This window comes from Centruroides vittatus, unplaced genomic scaffold, assembly GCF_030686945.1.
Source record: "Centruroides vittatus isolate TY-2023 unplaced genomic scaffold, ASM3068694v2 contig_926, whole genome shotgun sequence".
NCBI classification, from domain to species: domain Eukaryota; kingdom Metazoa; phylum Arthropoda; class Arachnida; order Scorpiones; family Buthidae; genus Centruroides; species Centruroides vittatus.
Window position 1 is genome coordinate 3,831,070 of NW_027122612.1, and position 25,383 is coordinate 3,856,452.

Genomic DNA, 25,383 nt, shown 5'->3' on the forward strand with positions numbered 1-25,383 from the left:
CTGTCATTGATATTAGATTAATTAGTAGAAAGTAGTTGATTCACAGCAGTAAATATATCACAGATTTCATGTTCCGTCTCTGTGAGTTCAACTGCAATCACCAGACCGTGCATTAGAGTAATGACCATCTTGATCACAGCATTCTCAACATCAGGTAAGTATGTATTATTTAATGCATCTGTTAGCGTTAATGTCATAAATTGAATATTTTATGTTTTCTTCACATTTATTACAACACTTCCATACAAACACCCTACACGATAACATTCAAAACTGAATCATTATTTAATTTTTTCACCGCATCCATTTTTTTACATATCAGGCATCACAGCTGTAAACAACACCGTCACATAACACCAACACCGCTTTCCAAAATCCAACCCCTAGGTCCTCGTCCTGGAAAGTGGAAACGCCATTCGATGATTTCGAATGGCGGCTAAAGGGGCTCTGGTACACTACATATACTAGTACACACTACAGTTCACATCATCTTTTTCGTGAAAGTTTCTGGCTATCGATGTAAGGGATGTTTGAAAACAATGGTGAAACTTATACGGATAGGGATTTTTTATAAATTCTATTTCCGTTGAAAAGGGGTGGACGTTAATGGGTTCCGGTAGTAAGATGGCACGCGGCAGTGCTTACTCTAGCGGTTACGTCGCCCGGACAAAAAGACAAATTGCTGCTCCTTAAGAATATATATATTTAAATAAAGGTACATATTTTTTATTTTCAATAAAAATCAAATCATTTTATTTAAATTTTAATAAACGTGTATAATTCGTGTATAATAAATTACGCTAAAATGTCGACCAGTGTCATTGGAAGGAAATTTGTAATTAGGCAATGTTTTAGATGGACCTTGTCTTACTAAAAGACGTCTTTCGGCGTCTCCTAAAATTCTTGGCCACAATGCTGGATCTGTACTCAAAGTTTGTAGAACGCTTTTTGAGGGTGTCACGTTGGTGTCAATTTTTTCAATGCTTTCATCTGGTGACGATAGAGTCAGAGTATCGTCAGTTCCAATTGATTTAGAAACTTGGTCCATTTGTTTGTCGACATCATCCTCTGACGATTTTGTATTTTCTTTTATAACCGGACTCGATGTTGGATTCTCAGAGTCGTCCTTTGTTTTGGTACAACTCTGGATATAATATTTTAACGCGCCAGCTTGTTTTTGCTTTTCGGCTTTCTTTTCCAGCCTTCTTTTTTGTACTGATAACCAGACAGTTTTCTTTGACCGTTAGACATTCTGGAAGAGGCACTCACATAACTCAAATTAAACAATGTAAACTATAAAATAATACTTAAAAAAATAACGATTTATCCTTATGAGCTAAATAAGCTGAAACCGTAATTAACATAACTTCAATTTATATTCTGTCAATGGACATAAAAAATATTTATGGCTTACGCGTAATATTGTTCGTATCCTGTGAATGTAAAGAAAGTATAGTGTTTTTATATATGTATTTTATAATAACAAATATTTCAGCAAACCATAAATAGTCATTAAAAACAATTTTATAATTCTTGATTTTGAGATTTTATTCAGTTCAATTATTCAAATATATTATTATATAAAGGAACTACAATTTATTGTCTGCCATTAATTGACTTTATAGAATATGTCTTTTTCTACTGTGATACTTTTTTTTTAATTTTGTTCTTTTTGCTTGTTATTGGAGGAGTCGAACTTAACCCAGGCCCAATGTCTCGTACACCACCTTCTTCACCTCGCAATAAAGCTTCGTCTTCCGCCGGTAAACGCCGTCGATCTCCAAGCGAACCAACGTTGAAATCATCTCGATTGGAGGACTATTTTGTATCGCAGGATATTCCTTCTCAACTACCTCATAAGATTCTGAGTCTCTTCGAGGAACGTTTTGATACTATTCTATCGAAACTGGAGGAATTGTCGTCGAAATTTGACTGGCTGTCTAATTTACATAAGGAATACGACGAACGTCTGTCTCGCCTGGAAGGAGAAATTGCTGAACTTTCGTCCTTCAAAACTGTATGTATGGATAAACTTTCTCTTCAAAATTATTATATAGACTCGGTTCATAACGATTCGAAGAAGGATAATATCATTGTTTCTGGTTTGAGTGGCGATGACGAGGAAATAGTTAATAATGCTAATCGCTTTATTGAATTATTTAAAAGACAGAGCGGGGTGTCTATTCCTTTAGTTAATAGTTATCGAATATCGGGAACTCGACTTTTTTGTTTAAACTCTGTAGTCAAGATGAAAAAAGAGTTATCTTTAAAAATTTAAAGAAAATTCAGGCGTCGCTGTCATTCTTGCGCATTAGAGTCTCTGACGATTTGTCATACAGATTAAGATTAAGGCGTAGAAAACTGTTGCCTCTTTTTGCGGAAGCAAAATCTTTGAAAAAAAAAGTATTTCTGAAAGCCGACTGCCTGACTGTCGATGGTGACAGATTTACTTTTAATTTGGATACGAATGAACTACAGAAGATCGATACTTTTTTAGACAAACCCAGCCAAAAAGGTTAAGTGGAACAACTGCTAACGAGACAAATAAAACTTTGGAAATGAGGATATTGTCTTGGAATTGCCAAGGAACGCTGGACTTATCAGTGAATGACCAAGAGTTCATATATTTATTGCAAAATTATGATTTAGTTGCTTTAACTGAGACATGGTTAACTAAGTATTTCAAACCGGTTCTCTATATGCTGATCCCAGATTTGTTTCTCTATGAACAACTTGCTAAAACACCAATTGGTCCCGGTCGTCCTTATGGTGGTCTTATTCTTGCAGTTTCCCAGAAATTGGGCTCCTCAGAAATGTTGTTTAACTCCGATAATCTTATGGTGATTAAATTAAATTATGGAAGATTTTTTTGTTCACTTAGTCAAAGCTTGATTATTGTTCTTGTTTATATGACAATAGATCTTTATGATTTTCTGTTAAAAAAAATGGAAGACTTGTTGATGAATTTCCCTGACGACGATATAGTTATTTTAGGTGACACGAATGCCAGAATAGGCGAGGAACTAGATAATTTTTATGCTGGGAGTAATATTAATGTTCTAAATTCCCGAAGATCTAATGACTTAACATTGAACCAAAGAGGAAAAAGTTTTTTACAACTGATTAAGTCGCACGGATTATATATTTTAAATGGTCGATGTGCCTCAGACAATCCGGCTAAATTCACTTTTCTTTCAACAGTTGGTCTATCTGTTATAGATCTAATAACAGTAAATGTTTATTTACTAGATAGATTATTGGATTTTAGAGTTCTTGATATTTTCAATTCTGATCACTTTCCAATCTCAATTTCATTTGAATTTACGACGGATAGCGTACGGACTCTGAAACTCCCAAAAATTCGTTACGTATGGAAACAAGATAGATCGGATGACTATTTATCTTTGGTTAGCTCGCTGTATACCTCGATTAAGACAACTTTTTCGCTGGATGCGCAGAGTTACTATGATGAACTATTAAACATTTTGTTGACTTCGGCTTTACGATGTGGGATGGTCAAGAAGAACATTTCCTTGTTATCATTTGAGAAGCAATGGTTTGATCCACAGTGTCTACGTTTAAAGAAATCTAAGAACCGAATACTACGAATGTTTCGAAGAAACAAAAGTAGAAACCTCTTGGACGAATATTGTAAATTAAATAAAAGCTACAAGTCGCTATGTAAGGCGAAGAAAAAGATCTTTTTGGCTAAAATAAATTCACTATTATTGAAGACAAAAAATACTAGAGATTTTTGGTCACTAGTCAATAAGTTTCGAATTAAGAAACCGTGTGAAAATGCTATATCTCCCTCGGATTGGTTAAACTATTTGCAAGAGTATTTCGCTGGACCAGATACAGTAATTTATATCGATGTAAGTCTTAATAATACTGTACCTCTTTTGGATGACTTTATTACCCTGAGCGAATTAGAAGTTGTAATCAGAAAACTAAGATCATCTAAGGCCCCAGGTCCTGACAATATAAGGAATGAAATGATAAAATGCCTTTCTACAGAAATACTAATGGATATATTAGATATGTTTAATTCCTTTTGGTCTAGGCGCTCCTTTCCACTATCTTGGAAACAAATTGCTTTGAGAATGATATATAAGAAGGGATGTAGGCAGACGCCAACTAATTATAGACCAATCGCTTTAATTAATGTATTTAGAAAGGTCTTTTCAACTATTGTTGCAAATCGGCTCCGGATTTGGATGAACGAATTTAATATTGTTACACCTGTTCAAGGAGCATTTGTTAAAAATAGAGGTGTCGAATATAATTTGTTTATTTTGACCGGTCTTATTCAAATATCACTATCGAGGAAACGAGGGAAATTATATACCGCATTTATTGACCTCAAGAAAGCTTTCGACACAGTTGATCATGATTTGTTATGGTATAAGCTTAGAAGCATTGGTCTTTCTTCGTTTTTTGTCAACTTACTTAAGAGTCTCTTCTCCAATACTAGATATTTTATAGAAACTTTTTCATTAAGCACTGATTATGTTGAGTCCAATAGAGGGCTACCTCAAGGAGAACCACTGAGTCCTATCCTTTTTGTTTTGTTTTTGAACGATCTCCCTGGGCTTCTGAGAGGTAAAAGTTCTATGATACCTTTATCTTCTCATGTTGAAATTAACTGTCTTCTTTATGCTGATGATATCCTTCTCTTGGCTAATTCGGCTTCTTCGCTTAGAGAAAGACTTAATCTTACTTGGAAATACTGTGAAGATAATCGATTGGCAATTAATTTGGAAAAGACAAAGCTTATGATCTTTCGTAGAGGTGGAAAACTTAAAAAAACAGATAGTTTTAGTTTAGAAAACCATAGATTTGAAATTGCGTCTAACTTTAAATATCTGGGTATTTATTTCTCTTCACACGGTACATTCTCCTATCATTTAAACAAGGTGTTACCTGCTGCAAGATCTAGGATCTCCAATCTCGTCTCGTTACTTATTAAAATCAAAGCGTCGTCATTAAATAACTACTTTAAACTATTTGATTCTTTGATTGGACCAAGTATGTTTTATGCTTTCCCGGTTTGGGGCGGTCTTTTAGTGGACAAGTTTGAACCGATACAATTATTCTACTTTAAGCGGGTGTTTCATATTAACAGATCTGTCTCGGGGTCTGCATTGAGAATGGAATTGGGAAGACCTCCCCTTGCAATTGGATTGGTGATAAAACTGTTTAGATTTTGGAGGAAACTAGTTGACCTACCGGAAGACGATTATCGAAAATTGACATATACAAGACTTTCAAAGATGGATGGTAATTCTTTTTTGAAGCCATGGCTTGCTATCACTAAAGGATTATTAAATAATATAGGATTGTCATATAGCTATATGTGTTTAAATGAGAATCAGTTCTTTCTGGACTGTGATCGACGACTGAGAGACCTGTATTGGTTTAGGGATGTTCAATATTTGACTGAAAGAGGCTGGAACAGTGAAATTCCTTAATGGAAAGTGGAGTCCAATGCCTTATTTATTGTCTGATTTGAGTTATAAACTAAAGTCATTTGGTGCACAGTTTAGACTAAATAGCTTCTCTATAAACCTAAATGGCAAATCAATTAATATCTCGGACGACTCAGAGTGTTTTTTTTGTGGATCAGTAGTGATGGATATGAGAAAACACCTTCTTGATTCTTGTAACTTCTTTTTTGGATACCCGAGCTGCTACTCTGCCATCTGATTTTTGTTATCAAATTATACTCGGTGATAACTTTTTCCAAGCTAACTTTGTATAAATTATACAGTTTCTTTGTTCATGTAGCTACCTTAAAACAATAATGTTCTTTTAACCCCCTTTGTAATAACAAAAGTTATATCAAATAATAAAGATTGATTGATTGATTGATTGATTATATAAAGCGTTTTATCGAAGCAATGAACTTAATAAATGTCTTATATTATTCATTCAAATAATTATTTTCATAAAACAAAAATATAAATAATTATACCTATAGAATACATTCAAATTTAATACAATATTTTATTGATTTAATAAACAGCGTTTTTGGATAAATTAAATATTTATTTTATTTAAAAACGCTTTCATTGTTTCGATTCGATAATCGATTTACGATAAACTAGTATCCATCAAACTAAACAACAGCTTAGTTATAGATGTACTGTACTTACCTTTAAAAATTAAGAAATCGCACTTAAGTAAATTTTACGAACTTCCACTTGTTATCACTGGCTGCGTTCTTTAATAGCGGTCGTTCCGCGTCGCCGCTACTACGGGAGTGCGCTGCTGTTTGTATGCATTTAGGAACGACGGTGAAAGAAAGATGGCGGCGCCCGCACTATCGATAGTATGGCGATGGAGAAATCTATAATTCTAAAATATAAGCTTTTAAAGGCAAAAGAAGGGTCCCAATTGTAAAATTTAACCATAAAATGGATTATTTGTTGAAAGATCATTCAAAATAGCCACGATAAAAATTAGAATGCCGGCTACCATTCGAAAAGACACATCACTGCGTGCGCTAACTTGCGCTTTCACAACTTCGAAATTTTCATTCATAAAATCACATACTGGACCCCGAAACGAAACTATCTGAGCCATGGAGGACGTCATTTTGCTTTCCACCGTAAACTAATGCTACAAACGGCCGTTTTTGCCGTTAGACGGCGCGCACTCCCACCGGAATTTAGGAACGCGTTCCGCAGGAATTTTTAAACGGATGTCGATCGCGCGCGGAGTTACGCGGAGGAATAAAAGAACGCACCCACTATCGACGTAATAGCAAGAATAATGCTATTGTGTAATGAAACCGCTCTTTTATAATTAGAGGTAAGTATAAGCGAGTCTATGCACGTTCAAACACAAGCTGAAGCGGCGCTCTGCTCGCGCGTCCTTTACAAATTCTGCGTTAATTTTTCAATAATAGTGTAAATATTTTTAGCTTTTAGACATAAACAATATAAATACGATACGCACTGTAAGTTTTTAGAGAACGAAAAAATCGATACGAGAAATTTTCTATTAATTGAGTATTTAACACATCAATATTTTTCTCACACTTACAGCCAAAATGGCACCCCTAAACTTTGGCGCCTCGGACAAATATCCCCTAGAGCGGACCCTGCACGTGGCCGCACCAAAAGTTTTTTGTTAAACACATAATTTCGGCGTAGAATGTCGGCCATTCCATCAAAACTAACGACTACTTTTCAACTTTTTGTGCTGTGTCTTGGAAGATCTTAGTGTCTCGTATAGTCTGTTTGCTATTTAGAATTTAATTAAATTAAGATTTTTGCAGTCGAAAAGAGAAATAATATACTGCTTATAATACATATATATATATATATATATATATGTACATCGTATTTTAATTATATAATCTACGTATATTGTCTCTTGTAGGACGTGTACTGATATTAGGAACACGAATATTAAAAAAAAACTGTTATATTTTGTGATACGTAGTTAAACACAACCTGCACTTATATAATTGAATATTTTTGTCGCTACTGATATCCTTTATGTGGTCGCTTGCTTTAATACGCCTGTTTAAAGGTTCTCTCTGACTATACTCAACCACGCCTACTACATTCTAATTTATTTAACGTATAGCGAGCTTCGTCGACGTCAACAGTATGATCAAACAATGATAAACGCGCTATTTTTATTCTTCGGATTGGGCAAAAAGACTTACGTTGGATATGCGTTACGGTGCAGAAGAAATTAACGCTCGCTCATGATTTAGACGTTTGTATATGAGTACTTCCCGTGGTTGACGATAAGAAACTGGTTCCTATTTAGCTGTTAGTCACGCGAAAAAAATACAGAAAAGTCTATGTTGTCAGTGTTCGGTGGTGTCGTTCATCGGTGGGTCACTGATAGACATTGAGGATGAGAATAGTTAGTCTGAATAAATGAACGAATGGGTCGGACCGTATTACTTAATACTGGATATTACGATGGCGATACCTCCCTCATTAATTTTACGATAAACTTTTGGATTCGAACGGGATTTGAACCGGGTATTGGCGATTTAAAATTCAAGACTCACAACTTTTGAAAAAATGTGGACCCGCTAAGAAATAAATTAATAATTACATGACTAAAGAACGTAAATAAAAACAAATACTTTTTTATAACGCTTTCCGCCCCGAGGGCACTAAGAGGGCCTACTTTTTAGCAAGTCGATTATGGTCTTATCCATGCCCAAAATGGGGCGTCTGGGTGATGAGGGACGGGGACCCGACATATCCGAACGAACCACACCCGAAAAATTCATGGGGATTTTTCGATCCAGTTTGGATTCGATCGGGGGAACCCTTAGCGGTAGGCTGCCGCCTTGACCGCTCTGTTGTTAATTGTTGGGGCTATCCGAAATTCGTACAAAACGTAGGCCAAAATAACAATTTTTAGTTTAGAAATGCATTTTCGGTCTAACGTTTTAAAGGCCTTTATTTCTACTCTCACGTTCTTTTTGTAGGATTACAAACACAAAGCTTAAAGTAATTTACGACCTCTAAAATCCAAAATAAAATTTTATCATCAATTTAGTATATTTTTACTCTATAACACGGGAATGTACGTTATTTGAATCGCATCAAACTTGACTCTCAGAGTTTTTGCAAATGTCGACGTTTTCAGACCTCTTAACCCAAAAAAGTAAAAACGGGGAAGATTCCATGGACAGGATCGTTTTTAACTGCGCAAATGTCCTATTGTTTTAAAAAGAACTCTTAAGAGAGTTCTTTTTTTACGTTCCGTGATCCGCAGTTTCACCAACCGTAACATAAAATTATCAATTTGTACCATAATTTACAAACAGATTCCAATAATAAATTTGAGCGTACCGTAGTTGATAATTATAATTTTACCACTTCAGATTTTTTTTATTTTGGTACAAAAGCCACAACAAAATATTTTAATTGAAGCGGAGTGAGCAAGCTTATCTAGTAGCGTTGAAATTGACAAAACGCCGAAACATATGTTGAGAAGTAATGACTCCATCGAAATTTCGCACTAGAACTAATAAAATGGCGTATTGTGACGGAGGCAGAATCTTAAAGTCCGACCTAAAACGGGGATTTCGACGGTCAAAGGTCCTTCTCGTGTTAAGTCAATTGAAAAATTTTCATTGTAAAAACGTAATCGAACGAGCGCGTATCCGACATTCGAATTACCGTGAAGCTCTTCGAGAACTCATTTTGTCCGGTATTTTATCTCCAAGTACCTGGCAACCACAGCCTGAAATCAATAAGTCTAGCAAATGGTTTATTGAATAAATGAAAACAGTTCTGGCCTCTTCAAGCTGTAATATATATATATGTTACAGTCAAAACCCGTTTTTAGTTAGAACGCGTTTTAACTAGTTGAAACTAGTTCATACTGGATGTCTTTGTTAAAACCCGTTTTATCTAGTTTTAACTCAAATTCATTTTTGACTAGCAGTAAATTCTAGTTTTAACAAAGACATCTAGTATGAACTAGTTTCAACTAGTTAAAACGCGTTCTAACTAAAAATGGGTTTTGACTGTAACATATACTCTATATGGATAAGTTAATATTTTAGCGCAAATAAATAAATATAACGCAGAATGGAGGTTGACACAAAATATACGTAATTTTTCAGCCTTCATAAGGGACTATACTTTTTTTTGAACCCATCTTGGGACTCTACTAACCAACAATACACACTTCTGTAACATAACTCTCGCTGGCCCTTCAGTACTCTCAGAATAGGAGGCTCCGATTAACTATATGAAACTTCCGATGCAAAACGGAAGTCACATTATTTCAATTCAGAAATTCCCTCTGAATGGAGTTACATAGATGACGGTGTGACTCCATTGCTAACAGAAAAGTATTGGCCGGCATTGTGACGATGTCACAATAAATAACTGCTCATTATTTTCTAAATTTATTTCGTTTTCAATTTTCGTACATTAAATAAGTATTTGTTTTAAAAGATTGAAACTTCGAACTTAAACTCCATTTCGATTTGTTTCAGAAAACATTGTAAATGTTCCATTTATGTTAACGTCGAAAGGCGCCATTACAATGGCTATTAAATTATTCATTATCCTATCCGATCGATAACAAGAACGTACAGTACTTACTGCTAATCAAATTCTGCCATGTTAATCATCCTTTGCCTATTCCAGCTAATTTTTTCAGGTTCGGGAGAGAAAATCATCTCCATTCCTTCCTATCGTCGACTTTCTCCGACAATTTAACAGCCTAAATTTTTCGCAGAAATCCAAATAATATATTTACATACGTATATAATCACATTGAACCTATACGTAACAGTTTCGGAGTAACTGCATCTGAAGAATGCTTAAATTATTAATGAATAAAACGTGGTATAACAAACTGAATGTATTATTTGACCAGTATATCAATTAAACGGTAAATATAATTTGAAAGCACGCAGAATGCTGCACAACATTCTCGTCTTTTCCTGCTTTTTTCAAAACGGCAACTAACTATGTTGTACCCGTAAGAGTAAGATTCTTATACATTAAATAAAGTATTAGAAGTATACAGCTTATTGCAATCTGCAACGTTTCGTGAATGAATTACCACCACAGAAAAGAAAGAAGTCTGGTATAAAAGCGAAAATTCTAATGAAAGTGGAAGGACTGAGGAGGATCTTTGAAGACAGTGACGAGATTTCATATCGATCTGTAGCCCCAAAATTGAAAATTTTACATGCTTGGCTCTATGAGGTTTCAAAACAAAAACATAAATATCTACAGCAGCAGATAATTCCGGACAGAACTGCACTCAAATATCACTGGCAAAGACGAAGTGTGAGAGATTGTTGCGAAAGTTCACTGAAAAGTTTTATTTTGGATGGCAAATCTCACTTCACTCTTTCGTACTCGATCAATGGCAATGGTGGATAACCGACGTAAAGTTTTCAAGAAAAACAAATTTGAGGACTAAGTTTTGCTTTGAACTGCAAGTGGACCGAAAGGATTAAGTCAAATCTTAATCAGAAAATCAAGTTTTGCTATCAATGTCCAACGATATTTAAATGAATGTGTAATACGTCTCACGATTCCTTACATCCGACAGAACTTTCTCAAACAGAATATATCTTCTGGCCAGATAGAGAGTTTCCACTACGCCAAAACTGCACTGCATTACCTGTGACAACCTTGTAAACATGACAGAAATTACGCCAATAGAGAATTTTTTTTTGGCAATTCTCAAAGCAGCCGTTTACGAAAGGGAGTGGAAGGCGAAAAACACGAATCATCTGATCGATCCCGTAAAGTACTGTCTGAAAAATATAAACTAGTCTTGTACAGAAACTTTGCACTGTACACCAGAAAACGAACTGACGACAGGACCTGTAGAATTACAAAAATAGAAGATAATGTTTCACCACCTTTCAAATGACTATTTAATCCGTAACTGTTTTTTTCAAAGGTAAAAGTACGTTACACAAACTTGTGCGGATTTTTTCCAGACACCCGTTAATGGGCTCACTAATGTGACTGAATCTACAATACAAAGTTTCATCACAATGTATTTTCATACTTTTTAACATTAAATTATTAGCGATAAACCTAATTTTCATAAAACTTTAGATGTGATATGAATAATACTTTTTACTTTTCTTATGATGTCTAAAATGGGGATACTTTTCTTTATTGGAAGAAGAATTTTCCTTTTCTTAGAACCATATCAAAGGAAAACTAAATGCTTAAAAGCTAAAAATTACCTAAAACTTCTACGTGAATGAATAAGGGATGCATTTATTGAAGTCATCTGAAAGTACTACAACGGAATAAAGTAAATTAAGCTGCAGAATTTGAATATGCAGCCAATAGAAAAAAGTGTGAAGCAAAGAGTGTCTAGTAAATGAAATTTTGATTTGTAATACATAAATTACTCTTTTCAGTTGTAACATTAATAATGAAAACGTGTTACTGAGAAAGTTAAATTTTTGTGTATATTTATGCAACTTCAACAAAATTATTTCAAAAATAAATACATTTTAAGACAGAATGTAGTTAATTTTCATTCTGTTAAACAGAATTTTATTTAAACAAACATGCAGTAAATATTTCAGTAATAAGTATTTCCTATTCATCTGTTTTTATAATTTTTTCTTTTTCTGTCAAAAAATAAAATTAAATTCATAAAAATTGTAGAAATACAATAAATAAATAAATATATATATACTTTATATTTCATTAGAAGAAATCTAATTTCTTAAATCATGCATCATTCTTTACTTTAACATTTCTTTTATTAGATAAAAGTATAATACAGTAAACAATTTGTTCAAAGAAAAAGTTATAAAAAAAACATTTTGTAGGAAATTCTAATAATAAATTAAAATAAAAATTCTTATGATAAATTATCTAATATTAAAATTAAATGTAAACACTAATTACAGTAGTTTTTTTTCTTCTTTTTTTGAAACAATCATATTCAAATAATGCATGATAAACATTTGTTTCTTTCATATAATATATATGTATTATATGTATTACATATATATGATATATAGATAAATGAATTATCTGATTTGTTTCTTTCTTTTTCTATGGAAATATCAAATGCATAAGTCAAACTGTAACTAAATATTCTGTTTGATTTTGTGATACCACATTTATTGCACATGGAAGTTTTCAAATAAAAACAAATTTCTAATTTATTATTAATGAAAATTATATTTTAGTATCAGATATTGTATGTACTAATTAAAATAATTTTTAAATACAATAACAAAAACATCGATTAACAAAAACCATGTAAAAAAATTTTGCATCACCATCGAATACTGGATATGAAATTACACGAAATATATCATGTAAATTGTTTATTAAATTTTTATCTGATTACAAGCCACAAAATTAACTTTTATTTTAACATTGTACAATATGTATGTAATTTTTCGGCTCTAGTTTTACAATAATTCTTTGTAAAGAAAGTCACAGATATCATCAAACATTACTTAAATATAAAATGTTAAAAACAGACATACTAATTTTAGGTGAAAATAATTTCTACTAGTTTGAATTATAGCAGAAATTATATTCACCTATTTCTATGACAAACAAACTTCAAGAATGCTTGAAGTTATAATCATTTTGTATTGTGTTTATCTGTTATTATTATTATTATTATTTATTATTATTTGACTTTTATTTGATCTTTTACCTTTACAATCACAATGCCATAATCTCCATGTAAGATGATCATCTGGTTTTCATTCTTTTAAATTTTTTTTCTACTTACAGATTTCACATGGACTGGGCATTATTTAACTGGCGAGTGGAAGGCACTGGGTGAATATATTTTTGTTTTTACAATGCCTGACATGTACACTTCATTTAAATAATACAAATTTACTATTATTTTCATTTTTTTAGGATAATTATTATACATGTTATTACATTAGAAATTTAAAGATGATTTGCTTTATTTTTAAAATTTTTCTATTAGAAATAATCCATCTCAGAGACGACTACATATATGCACTTATTGAAAATAAAACTTTTTAAAAGGGTCAATTAATTTTAATGGTATAAAAATAAAATTACAAATTAATAAGATTTTTAAAAAATTATATAAAAGATTAATAAACTTAATTTTTTCTATATGAAATATTGAAAATAATAATATTTATATACTGTATGTATATATTTATATATATATTTATTTATTTATATTTACAAAATCTATATAAAATTATAAATATTTTAAAGAAATAAACATTTTGAATATACATTTTGAGAGCAAGACATTCACTAATTGGGTGATGCAATACTTTTTCACACAGTTAAATTAATATTCAAAGTTTTTGAATATTGAATGCTACCAATATGAGAAAAATGTATTAACCGTTTAAATTAAAACAATAAAAACAAGAGGGGGAAAAATTAGTAAAAATGAAATAAACAAGAAAATTTTATATTAAGATAATAATAAAAACAAATAATGAATTTTATATTCTACAAATTTTTATGAATCTCAAATTATATAATTTAAAAAACAGATAACTTTCATGCTGTGAATTATTAAATAATGAAAATAAATTCAAATCTCAAAATATCTACTCTAACTGGGTTATACAATTTTTCAACATTAAAATAATCAAAATTTGTACATCCCATTGTGAAATAAATTATGGACAGAAATTTTAAATGAAAATAGGGAAAATAAAAGTACAGACCATCAGGTAAACAGATTACAATGTTAACCTTTATTCTTGAAAGCCAAGTAGTTTTACATGGCCAAATTCTGGGACTGTATATGGAAAATCCATATACCAAATCTGTAGAGTACAAAACAAGGGTGAATTATGATTGACTGGCATACAGCAGACACTGAGATGGATTTTTATGATGCATGTAAAGAATATTTTTCTGGGCTGGAGGTTTCTCCTGTTATTGGGCAGAGAAGATTTGTACAATGCAAACAACAGTATATCAGGAGGGCTTCTTTTACATACAAAAGGGATTAAATGAGAATGTTGCATGACAGGCTATGTATATATTCTGCTGAAAACAAATGCTGCCCTACTATTCAATGGACTATACATACAATCATCACACCACTCTTAAAGACCCTGGAGAACACTTTTCTTATATGTTGTATTATCATAAATGAGGCATCAATAAATAAATTACATCAACATTTTTTTCATACCCACACCTTCTACTTGATGGTTATTCAAAATGTAGGCTTTAAAATTCAAGTGACATAAAAGTCTCAGAAATAAAAGCTTACATAAGTCATTACATTTTATGACAGTACTTGTCTTGGCTTCAAGGCTGATACAGTCCATAAGTTATGTGCCAGGAATCGGCATGCGTGTTGGAACCTGGCATCAACACTCAGTTTGATGCCATCCTTGTCCATGGAGGGAAGAGTTGGTCACTCACTATTCAAGCACCACAGATGCATTTTCACGTAACTTCCATGTAATCAGGATCACTATCTGTGTCATCACCGGAGTTATCAGAGTCAATAATTCTCTTTCGTTTCTTCCGAAATTTTTCTTTCTTCTTCTTTTCTTTTGTGACACTACTCCGACTTATTTTGGACCTCGAATGGCGACTACTGCCAGGTGATCGATTTCTCGATGATCCTTTATCAGGAGTTCGAAAAGAAACTGTATTAACAACTGAGTTATCTTCCTCGTCGTCTGCATGTAAAACTGACACTAATAACTTTGATGCATTAGCAGATGCTTTGCGATTAGTTTGTTCGTCGTCGTCGTCATCCGCTGGATCAATTGTTAACATCAATTGTTTGAAATTTAGATACTGTTGTATTAGTTTCCTTTTACCTGCTTCATCCAACATACCTGTATGATCTTCACCTTTCACAAAATTAATCACAGATATGGGTTTAAATTTCACTCCTACTTTACGATTCATAGCTTTTTCATATACTTTAACAGATTCATTTGGTGAATACTGTTGTATTTTATTGTCAGTAAATCCATACATTTCTTTTAAAGTTTGTTTTATAAATAACAATAAAAGACAAGCTTGTGAAGCACTCATGCATTCTTGTAAAACAGATGTATTTCCTGGAAGACGTTGATACAAAGAATCAAAATCGTCGTCATCATCATCTTCCTCTGCAGGATTGTTTCCAGAATTCATATTTACAGGAATTAAAGCTTCTCTGAAAGATTGAAGGAGATTTGAACCTGATACAGATAACATAACATCGATCTGATGTATGATAAATAGAGGTTCATCCTGTACTTGGAAAGGAAAATAAACAATATTATCTCCAATGTACAATAATTCTGATAATGGAGTCCTTGCTTGTTCATCAAATAATTTTAAAAGTGAAAGCACAAAAGCTCTTCGATTTTGTCGAGTTCCTCTTATAACGGAATATAAAAATCCATTTCTGCTTACAGTATTGTCGACACTACGAAAGCCTCGAATAAGCTCAACACTATCACTATGAATTAGTTGTTGCATTTTGTAAGACATTCGAACACCTGATAGAGCCTTCATTTGAACAAATCCTGGATATTTCTTTTCAATTTCCTGCAAAAGCTGATCTGCCTTTGTTCTCAAAATTTGATCATCATCAGATCCCATGCAGATCAGATAGGGAACTATTTGCACTGGATGGACCAATCCTTGGCCTAAAATAAGATGTATAACTTGTAATGCAATTCTTCTTACATTCACTGATGTATGCAACACTGATTCTAATATCTGTTTTAAGTAGACTTGAATAACAGTGCTAGCCATTCCAGATGAAACATCCCCCATTTCTTTTAAATCTTCAGATTTTGAAACTTTACTCCATTCAGCATCTTTCTGTATCATTCTAGCTTCTTCTTCTAATAAATAAACAGAAAGATTCTTTAAAACTTGACATTTTAGTCCAGCCGATACTTCTGAATCACACAACAGATAGTAATAAAGTTCTTTTACTTCTTTACCCAGCATAAATTCATAGTGCCTTATCATCATGAATCCAAGTCCTGTAAGAGCTTTATGACGTATGTCTTCACATTCATGTTTAGTAAAGTATAAAATTACTTCAAATACTCTATTTTTTAATGGTTCTTGTCCACTAATTTCACTGACTGGTTCAACAGATGTGAAATCAAAATGTCTGCAGAAAAGACCCACAGTAAATAATGATCTTAATAATTTAGGTCGTTGTTCAATCAACAATGGATTATTAGGATTATTCTCATGCTCCTTTTTAAAACCAAGTAAAACAACAAAGAATTTTTGAAAACAGTCACAAACAAGTTGATAATTATGGGTTACTCTATTTACTACCGCTCCTAAACAACTAACGCAACTAGGTAGTATAAACATTCCATGTCTAAGAATAAGTTTTACCATATCTTCTTCAATTTGTGCCAAAAATGATTCACTGGGATGTTCAATTAATGGCACAATAAGTTCTAATGTTTTGGCAACATTTAACAAGACATGATAATCTGCTTGTTTATTACATGTCATACTTAGATATGGTTGGATGGTATTAACATGGGGAACAACTAAATATGGGTGGATTTTGCAAAATAGATACAATGTTGTTAAACAAGCAACTAAATTTTGGCTGGCTCCAGAACCTTCTATTTCTTGTGTAGATTCTTCTAATTGAAGAACATTTTCAACTAAGCAATCGACAATTTGTGTACAAGACTTTATTACTCCTTTGTAACTACTGTCATCTTTATTTTTTAATAAATTTGTAAGCAACTGTTCGAACCATTCTAATCCAGTATCTTTACAAGCAGCTACTACATGTGTAATATTTTTTACTTTTTGAAGAATCCTTTTAGGTTCTCTGTCAGAAGCAGGAGTGAACCACATACTTTGAAAGACTTCTCCTACTAATTTTTTAATTCCATCTTCATCATTCACTCTCCGTATTATTTTTACACAAATTTCTGGAATTTTTGGAAAATCTGGTTGTTCTAAACATACATCTTTCAGTATCTTAATCACCCGTTTTCTAACACTTACACCTGTATCTAAAATTCTATCAGTTAGCATTTCATAATACTGACTGGTAAGCTCTGGACGGATCAGAATGAATTTGCCTACCAAATCTACAGCTGCTTCTCGAACACTTGTTGACTGATCTAACAATCTACCATGAACACCTCTTTGCATATCAGGTCTTGCCAAAATACTAGGATCAGCCTCTACAACCAAAGTTAAACATTTCATTGCTTTAGTACGTACAGCAACAGCTGTTTCATTAAGGACTCTTAAAATCTGAGATAAATAAATATCAAAACTTTGTGAAAATGGCCTCTTTGATGCAAGAAAGCTTGAAATTAATTCTGCTGTATTATAATCAATATGTTTAATTTGGTTTATATATGATTGTTTTAAATGTTCAAGTTTAATCACAGAAAGAAGAAATCTCTTCCTCTCTTCAGCTAAGGCAAGCAATTTAATATTACTTTCTTCACCTTCAACTTCAAGTTTTGCATCATCTTTCTCTGTTTCATTTTCTTCTTCATCAACATCAACTTCACAATTGACCTGAGAAGATCTTCGTTTATGCCGAGACAATTTGACCCCTTTGATTGGCTTAGAATTATTAGGTTGCACCTGTTGCTCATTTTCATCCGTTTTTTCTTTATTCATCTTATCTGATCTAATTTCGGCCGCAGCATCACGATACCATTGTGCTATATAAAATTTTCTAGCAAACTGTAATGCGGGATCACTGTGAACATTTGCATCAAGATATCGAAGCAAAACTTTTTGAAGTATTTGAGTATCATCTTTTTTGAGTGATTTTTGCTTATGTTTAGACTTTTTACTTTTGCACTGTAAAATGTCACTATCTGCAGTTTCACCTAAAATCTGTTTAATGACTTCATTAATAGTTTCTTTTCTCAGTTGACTGGAAACAGCATCTTTTCTTAATCGAGCAGCAACAACACCAAGATAATCAAGAGATGCAACTCTAAGAGTCATATCAAGAGATTTGTTGCTAAAGTTCTGAACCAATAATCTGCCTAAAAGACTTAAAAGTAATTCAGAAGCTGGCCATTCTGGCTTATTGACTGTGCTCAAAAGATCTTGAACAAAGTTCTCAAATAACGGGCGGTAATCCATTTCTTCATTTTTTGTTCCACACTTCTTCAAAAAGACCGAAAGAAAATTGATTGCTGTTCTAACTGCTGCTTCATAAGAAGTAATGATCATTACATCTTTATCCATAGTTGGTGTATCTTTTACATCCATACCTCTGTCATCATCATCATTCATTAAATAAGGATTTTGTTTCATATTATTTTCTGGTTCAGGTAATCTAACCACACTATGAATCAGTTGAAGGACAAGGGCTGTAAGCATTTGTATATGTTCTTCAGAATTTAATCTGTAATTTCTTAAACTCCGTTTACTTGTAGGAAGTCTAGCAATTGAAGCTAAAATATCTTCAAGTATAAGTTGTCTATGTTTGTCATATTTTGCAAATACAGTTGTTACCAATCTCAAAACATTTAATTGTAATTCATTTACACCTTCAACAAAAAATGGGCTAACACCAAGAGTTGATACTTGTAGAATTATGGTATCTGTTAGTGTTTGAACTTCAAGAAGTTCAGCAAGTAAACCAACTGCTTCATGCAGTTTGTTATATAACTGAATTATTGATTTTTCTTTAACCTTATGTGCATGTGCTCGCTTTTGTTTAATATTTCCAACATAACCATCTTTTGATTTAGGATCAATTCGGTATGCTGGATCAAATACAGGATATACAGTATTTTGAAGCTGAAATTTAAGAAACAAAACAATTCTTTCTATAACGTCTTCTAAAAACACTTTTTCTGGCATATTGGGTGAAGTCATAATATAGAGAGCAGTAAGTGAAGAATCTGCACTCCTCATCACTCTCTCCATAGTAAGTTCTAACCAAAGTTTCGCTTCTTCTTCATCTCGTTCATCTGTACTTTGTATAGGAAGAATTTTAGCTCCATCTAAAACATTTCTTTCCAATATACTTAAAAGTCTAACTAATCGTTCTGGAGGAAATTGGTTCATAGCTTGTAACATTTTTAATTTTGCAGCTTCATTACACAGTTCTTGTAGTTGTAATAAGGGAATTAATGCTTCATTTGGACACTCAGAATCTTCATCAATATCTGCAGAAAAATCTATATCTTCCATTGAATCAAAAATTGCTTCAACAGTCCTAGAAAAATGCTGATAAGTATTTGTATCCATTAAATCTTCTGTTGATAGCTGTTCAATTTTCTCTTTTTTGATCTTTTTAATCTTTGTTTTCTTCATTTTAATGTTTGATATAGGTGTTTCATCTGAAGATGGATCACTAGCAACCTCTGCAACAGGAGATTCAGCATAATTTGCAAGTTGGCTTGATCTTCTTCTTTTCTTCACTCTCTCACCCAAAGAGGTTGAAGTACTTTCTGATGGTTTTTGTTTGTAATCAACATCAAAACTAGTAGTATCACATTGTTTTTTAACAGTTTTATCTTTATGCTGAACAAAATCTTTTGAGGAACTAAGATTTTCTTTACTCTTTTTCTTGGGTGACAGAAAACCTTTTTCTAATTTTTCAGATTCCACATCTTCAGAGGATGATTTCCGCCTTGAACATCCTTGGCTGCAGATTCACAATTCTTTGATTTTGGAGATTTTCGAGTTTCTTCTACACCTACTTTCTTTGTGAATTCTTTTACACTTTTTTGTGCTAGAACTTGATCTTCAATGCTTAACTTATCAAGAATAACAACTGGTTCAGAAGATTTTCTTCTTCCTGTAGTTGCACTTTTCCTCAGTTCTTCTTGATTTAACTGATTCTCATCATTCACAAGCATGTTAGTCTTACTTCTATTATCACATAATAAATCAGAAATATTACAAGTAGAATCATTAGAATCTCTTTCTTTATTATTTATCAGAGATTTTTGTGAAGGAGATTGTAATGATGAATTACTACTAGTTTCAAATGTAACTGATGATGTGCTAGGCAAGTGCTGCTCAAAACTTTTATTATTTGCTTGATGTGTAGGTGAAATAACACCTTGGGATGTATGTATTTGTTGCGTTGTAGCTGTGGATGAACAAGTCAATTTAGATGTTGATCGTGTTCCTACAAAACTAGAGTAAACAAGATCAGTATTTGTAATAGTCTGTTGATTTTCAGGCAAATGATTTTCTGTCCTATCAGATAGTTTTGCAGGAGACAATATGGCTGTATTTTCTCCACAGTTACCATTACTGAAAGTGTGAGATGCAGATGCAGGTGATGTATTGTATTTATTCACTATTGTTGATTCATAAAATTGTTGATTTTCTTGTAAACTCGTAGGTGTATGAGGAGATGGTGTTGGACCTTGAGAAACAGCATTGTGAACTATTGATGCATGCTGCTGTCCCAAGTACTTATCATTTGATGCCACAGTGGGAACATATTGAGGATAATTACCAAGAGGTGTTTTGGGTTGTTGTGATACTGAGATTTGTTTATTATGAATATGTCGATTGCCTTGTGATTGGTCCATCTGGTATCCTTGAGTTGCAAACTGTGGAGAATTTGGATGAGGAGGACAAGAAGGAATTGTAACAGAAGCAAATGGTTGTTGTTGGGGATGGAGTGAACTTGCTGTACACTGTCTCTGTATCCATTGCGATGTACTAGGATGATGCTCGGCAGTGATATTAGGCGCTGTTGGAATAACTCCTTTAAAAATATTTGGACTTCTACTGAGCAAAAACTGAAGCAATTGAGATGTCTGACCACCATGGGAAGCACCACCATAATATCCATCTTTAACTTCTACATTATCTGTAGTTGTTCTGCTTAGAGCTTCTATCAAAGGTGGGACAAGGAATGATTCATGAGCACTATTTAGCAGTTGTCTTGCTTCATCTGAATCTCTTAAGTGACTCAAAAGACTCCGACTTCCAGTTGATCCTGGTAATGGAGTAGGCAAAGGTAATTCTAACAATAAATCTGTCAAACTCTGAATTCCAGCAAGGGTTGTGATAGGCACACTTGGTCCTTCTCCATTCATCATGGTTCAAGTGTGTAAAGCTTTGATTCACAACCTTTGAAACATATTGGATAAATACATTTCTTCTATAAATTATTTCAGTCATGGAGCCTGTAAAAAAAAAATTAATTATATTTATTGCAAAAAAACTTTACATAAATACATGATAAAAACTATTATCAATATTAAAATATATAACATTATTGTCTGTTTAACTAAAATTAACAATAAGAATAATTTAACAGTAAAAAATTTTAATCAATAATTAAAAACTTCAAATAATTTTTTTCAGTTCACATATAAACTTAAATAATTTTAAAACAATAAAGATAAATGTAGATAATTGTTCATTTTAATTAAATTTTACCCAAGAAGATTCAAATAATTCAACCAAATTTGCTTACTTAATGTATATTGACTCATGCAGAAACATTGTTAGCACTAAATATACATTATTTCTAAATATAAATTCATATTTATAGAACAACATTATGCAATATTCTATACAAATTATGTTATAAAATATTTAGAAATAATCAACAAAAGCATTTAAAGCATATTTATGAATAATAATATAATAGATCAGTGGATGACAAATAACTGTAATAAAACAGCATGGTAAAAGACTTATTATTTGCACAGAACAGATAAATATTTTGATGTAAGTAATTCTGGGTAATTGTTACAACACTAGTGTACTAGTATATATTGTTTGTAGATTGATGCATTGAAAAAGTACTACAGAATACCACAATACCATGCTTATAGCAATGCAAAGTATTGATAAGTGATAAAAATTTAATCTTTTAAATAGTTATGCTAAATATTTCCCGGTTTGAAAAACAATATCTTTAAAAAACTTTTCTTAATTTCTGAAAATTTATGTTATTACTATTAATTCTTTAATATACAAGTATAAATTATACTGATGCAATTATTTATAAGTTATATGATGTGTCCTTCACAAATTAATTTATCTCTATTAATTCACATTATTATTAAAAATTAAAAATACTTGATGTCTTAATAATTTTCATTATTATTATTTCTTCAACAAAAATTATTTTAAGTTATTTCCATTTGATTTAAACTAAGTAAATTCAGTTAAAGGTTTTTTTTTTTAATTTTTAAATTATCACTTAAAATTATATTAAAATATTAGGGGGCACACCAATATGCAATACTAATAATAAAAGTCATAAACTGTTTTAACGCTTTAATAGTTTAGAAATAACAACAAATTTAAAAAGATTGCAAATTTATAATTACAAATAATTTTGGTAATTGACATTAGGTATTTATTCTGAATATTGTGTAAAATAATAGTAATACAATTAAACTTGAGTAAACCAAAATTACATTACATTAAGTACCAAATTATTTTTTCAGTTTTGAACAATTTTAATTTTTTTCTCTTTTTTTTTTATCTTTACACTTTTTAAAGGTAATTCTTTAAATCATTTTAAACTGAAATAACTGTTAACTCTTAACAATATGTCAGGGAATAGCAAACAAAATGCTCTTTTACTAAGTAGATTACTTGTGTCTATTTCCATTGTTCTTGAATATTTTGCTAGTGCTAGTGTATTGATTAGTGATAGATTGTACCACACTCTATAGAAAGACAGCAAAACAGAGAGGCACTAATAAATAACAAGGTAACTAAACACCATGCTCAATTAGGAACCAAAATGCATTGATTTTACATCAGGATTGCTAAAAATTTAAACCTCCAACTCACTTACAAAAGATTGCCTACTGTAAACAGGTTACTTACCAATAGTAAAGATGCCTTAAATGAATTATGTGCCCCAGGGTATACATCATTCCTTTAGCTCATTCCAGATTCAACAGACTGTTAACATACACTGGCTCAACTTAATATACACTGGATATGAGAATTAAAGAACAATTCCAAACATAAATATGTTATTGCACTTTCCCAATGCCTATCTGAGTTCAAGGGGTCCCTGTTGAAATGAAGCTGTTCTTGTGAAAGCTATTTGACAGAGAAAAGTTACGAATAGTCGAGACTATAAAAATATATAAAGCTAAACTAAAGGGAGATTGCATTAATAATGATTACATCTTTCTACCTCAGGCTTGGCAATACTGGCTATTTATCCTAAATTCATAAGCCTACTAAACATTCATTTAACCTGTTTCTACAATATTTTCAATATTTTTGTCTTTATTGGTAAAAATTATATTACACATTTTATTTTATTTATCATCTAGAGTTAATATTGTTTTGTATTGTCTATGCTATATAATTTCAAAGAGCACAAAAGTGGGTCATATTTTTGTTATAATTTTCAAAAATGCATTGTAAGCCCACGAGACCCCTTTTTCCTAAATTATTTTTATTATTATTTTTAATATTTAACTTAATTTTATTTATAAATTATATTAATCTGTGTTGATTAATTTATAATGTAAATTTCAAATCACATCATAAGTTCAGTATATAGAATGTTATTGTATTTTAATAAAACATCCTTTAGACTAAAATATGAGATACAAATAATAATATTTATCTCATCCACTAGCAACAAAATACAATAAAATAAAAAAGTGAAGTTACCTTTTTTCCATATTCCAGATTTTCTTTTAGTAACATTTTGAAATCAACATAATAGAATATCTTTATTTAAATGTATTTTCCATAATTCCTCAATCCTTTTATATGTAATCTAAATTGAAAAAAAAAGTTTATTTTATTTACTAATTATACATATAAGTATTTTAATAAAATTGCTAAAACATTGAGTTATCCAAAAAATTTATGCCATTTTTATTTAGAATAAAATTATTGGATGATGATAAACTAAAGTACCAAAAATTACACACACCTATCTAATAACATGTAGCTCCTACCTGAGCCCAAATAACAGTGGCTACATGTTGTGTTATAGACTCTACGAGGTGTCCGAGTTGTTGCACAGTTATTTCAATCTAGGCATGTTTAATGGTTCTGTATAATTTACTCACATTTGTTGGAGAGTATTGTAAGGCATTGAGTAACATTTGCATAGTGTCTCATAAATACTCTATGAAGTCTAAGTCTGCCGACTAAGGTGGCCAAGAAAATAGCTGAAAATCTGTCACGTATTCTCAAACCATTGTTGTACAGTACCACCTGTGCCCTGTGAAGAGTAGCATTATCGTGCTAGTACAAATCATTACTGTCGGGAAACATAGCAAGCATAAATGGGTGCAAAACATTTGTCACAAGATTAGTATACATCACAACTGTCAAAGTCAACTGCATTTTCAGCATTAGTCCCTATTCACATCAATAGAACACATTCCAAACTAGGACAGAGTCACCACCAGTTTGCACAACACTTTACTGACGTAATGGATTCAAGGCTTCACGTGGTTGTCACCTACACGAACACAACTATTGGCTCAAAACTGCTGAAAATGAGATTCATCTGACCACTTAACACTGTGCCAGTCATCCACTGTCCAATTTTGATGTTCTTTGGCTCAGGGATAGGCTTACCACACATCCCGTTTTGACCAGGATTGTCCTGGTTTGATGATATGGTCCCGGCATCCTAACCAGTTTGTCATTTTGTCCCATTTATTTGGTAAAATTTTAAAAGTTCTGAATATCCAAATATACAAGAAGTAAAAATAGTGCAGCCGTGGGTAAAATGGTGATTTGGAAACTAAATAATCCCTTCTGTCATACTCACTGTTGGCAATCTAAATATTTTGTATCTATACGTAAGTACTTTTAATATTGTCTATATGTTTTCTCCAAAATTTATAGCTTATGGCCTAATTAATTTAGACGTTTTATTTTTTTCACAGAATTTAAAATAGCACATAGCCTATAAAATCCAGATATTTTTATTTCATTTTTTAGATATTTTGTTTCAATTAGAGTT

At 31.9% G+C, this 25,383-nt stretch overlaps 1 protein-coding gene across 1 annotated transcript in view; it reads right to left on the bottom strand.

Moving 5' to 3' along the window:
- Positions 1 to 14,183: 14,183 nt before the first annotated feature.
- The window catches only part of Nipped-B (Nipped-B cohesin loading factor), a 90,686-nt gene continuing 79,486 nt past the window's right edge, over positions 14,184 to 25,383 (bottom strand). Inside the window, 3 exon segments of the mRNA XM_067281760.1 lie at positions 14,184 to 20,069; positions 20,072 to 21,595; positions 24,069 to 24,177. Of these exon segments, the coding sequence (XP_067137861.1) occupies positions 14,913 to 20,069; positions 20,072 to 21,508 (6,594 nt within the window). The 5' untranslated portion in view covers positions 21,509 to 21,595; positions 24,069 to 24,177 and the 3' untranslated portion in view covers positions 14,184 to 14,912.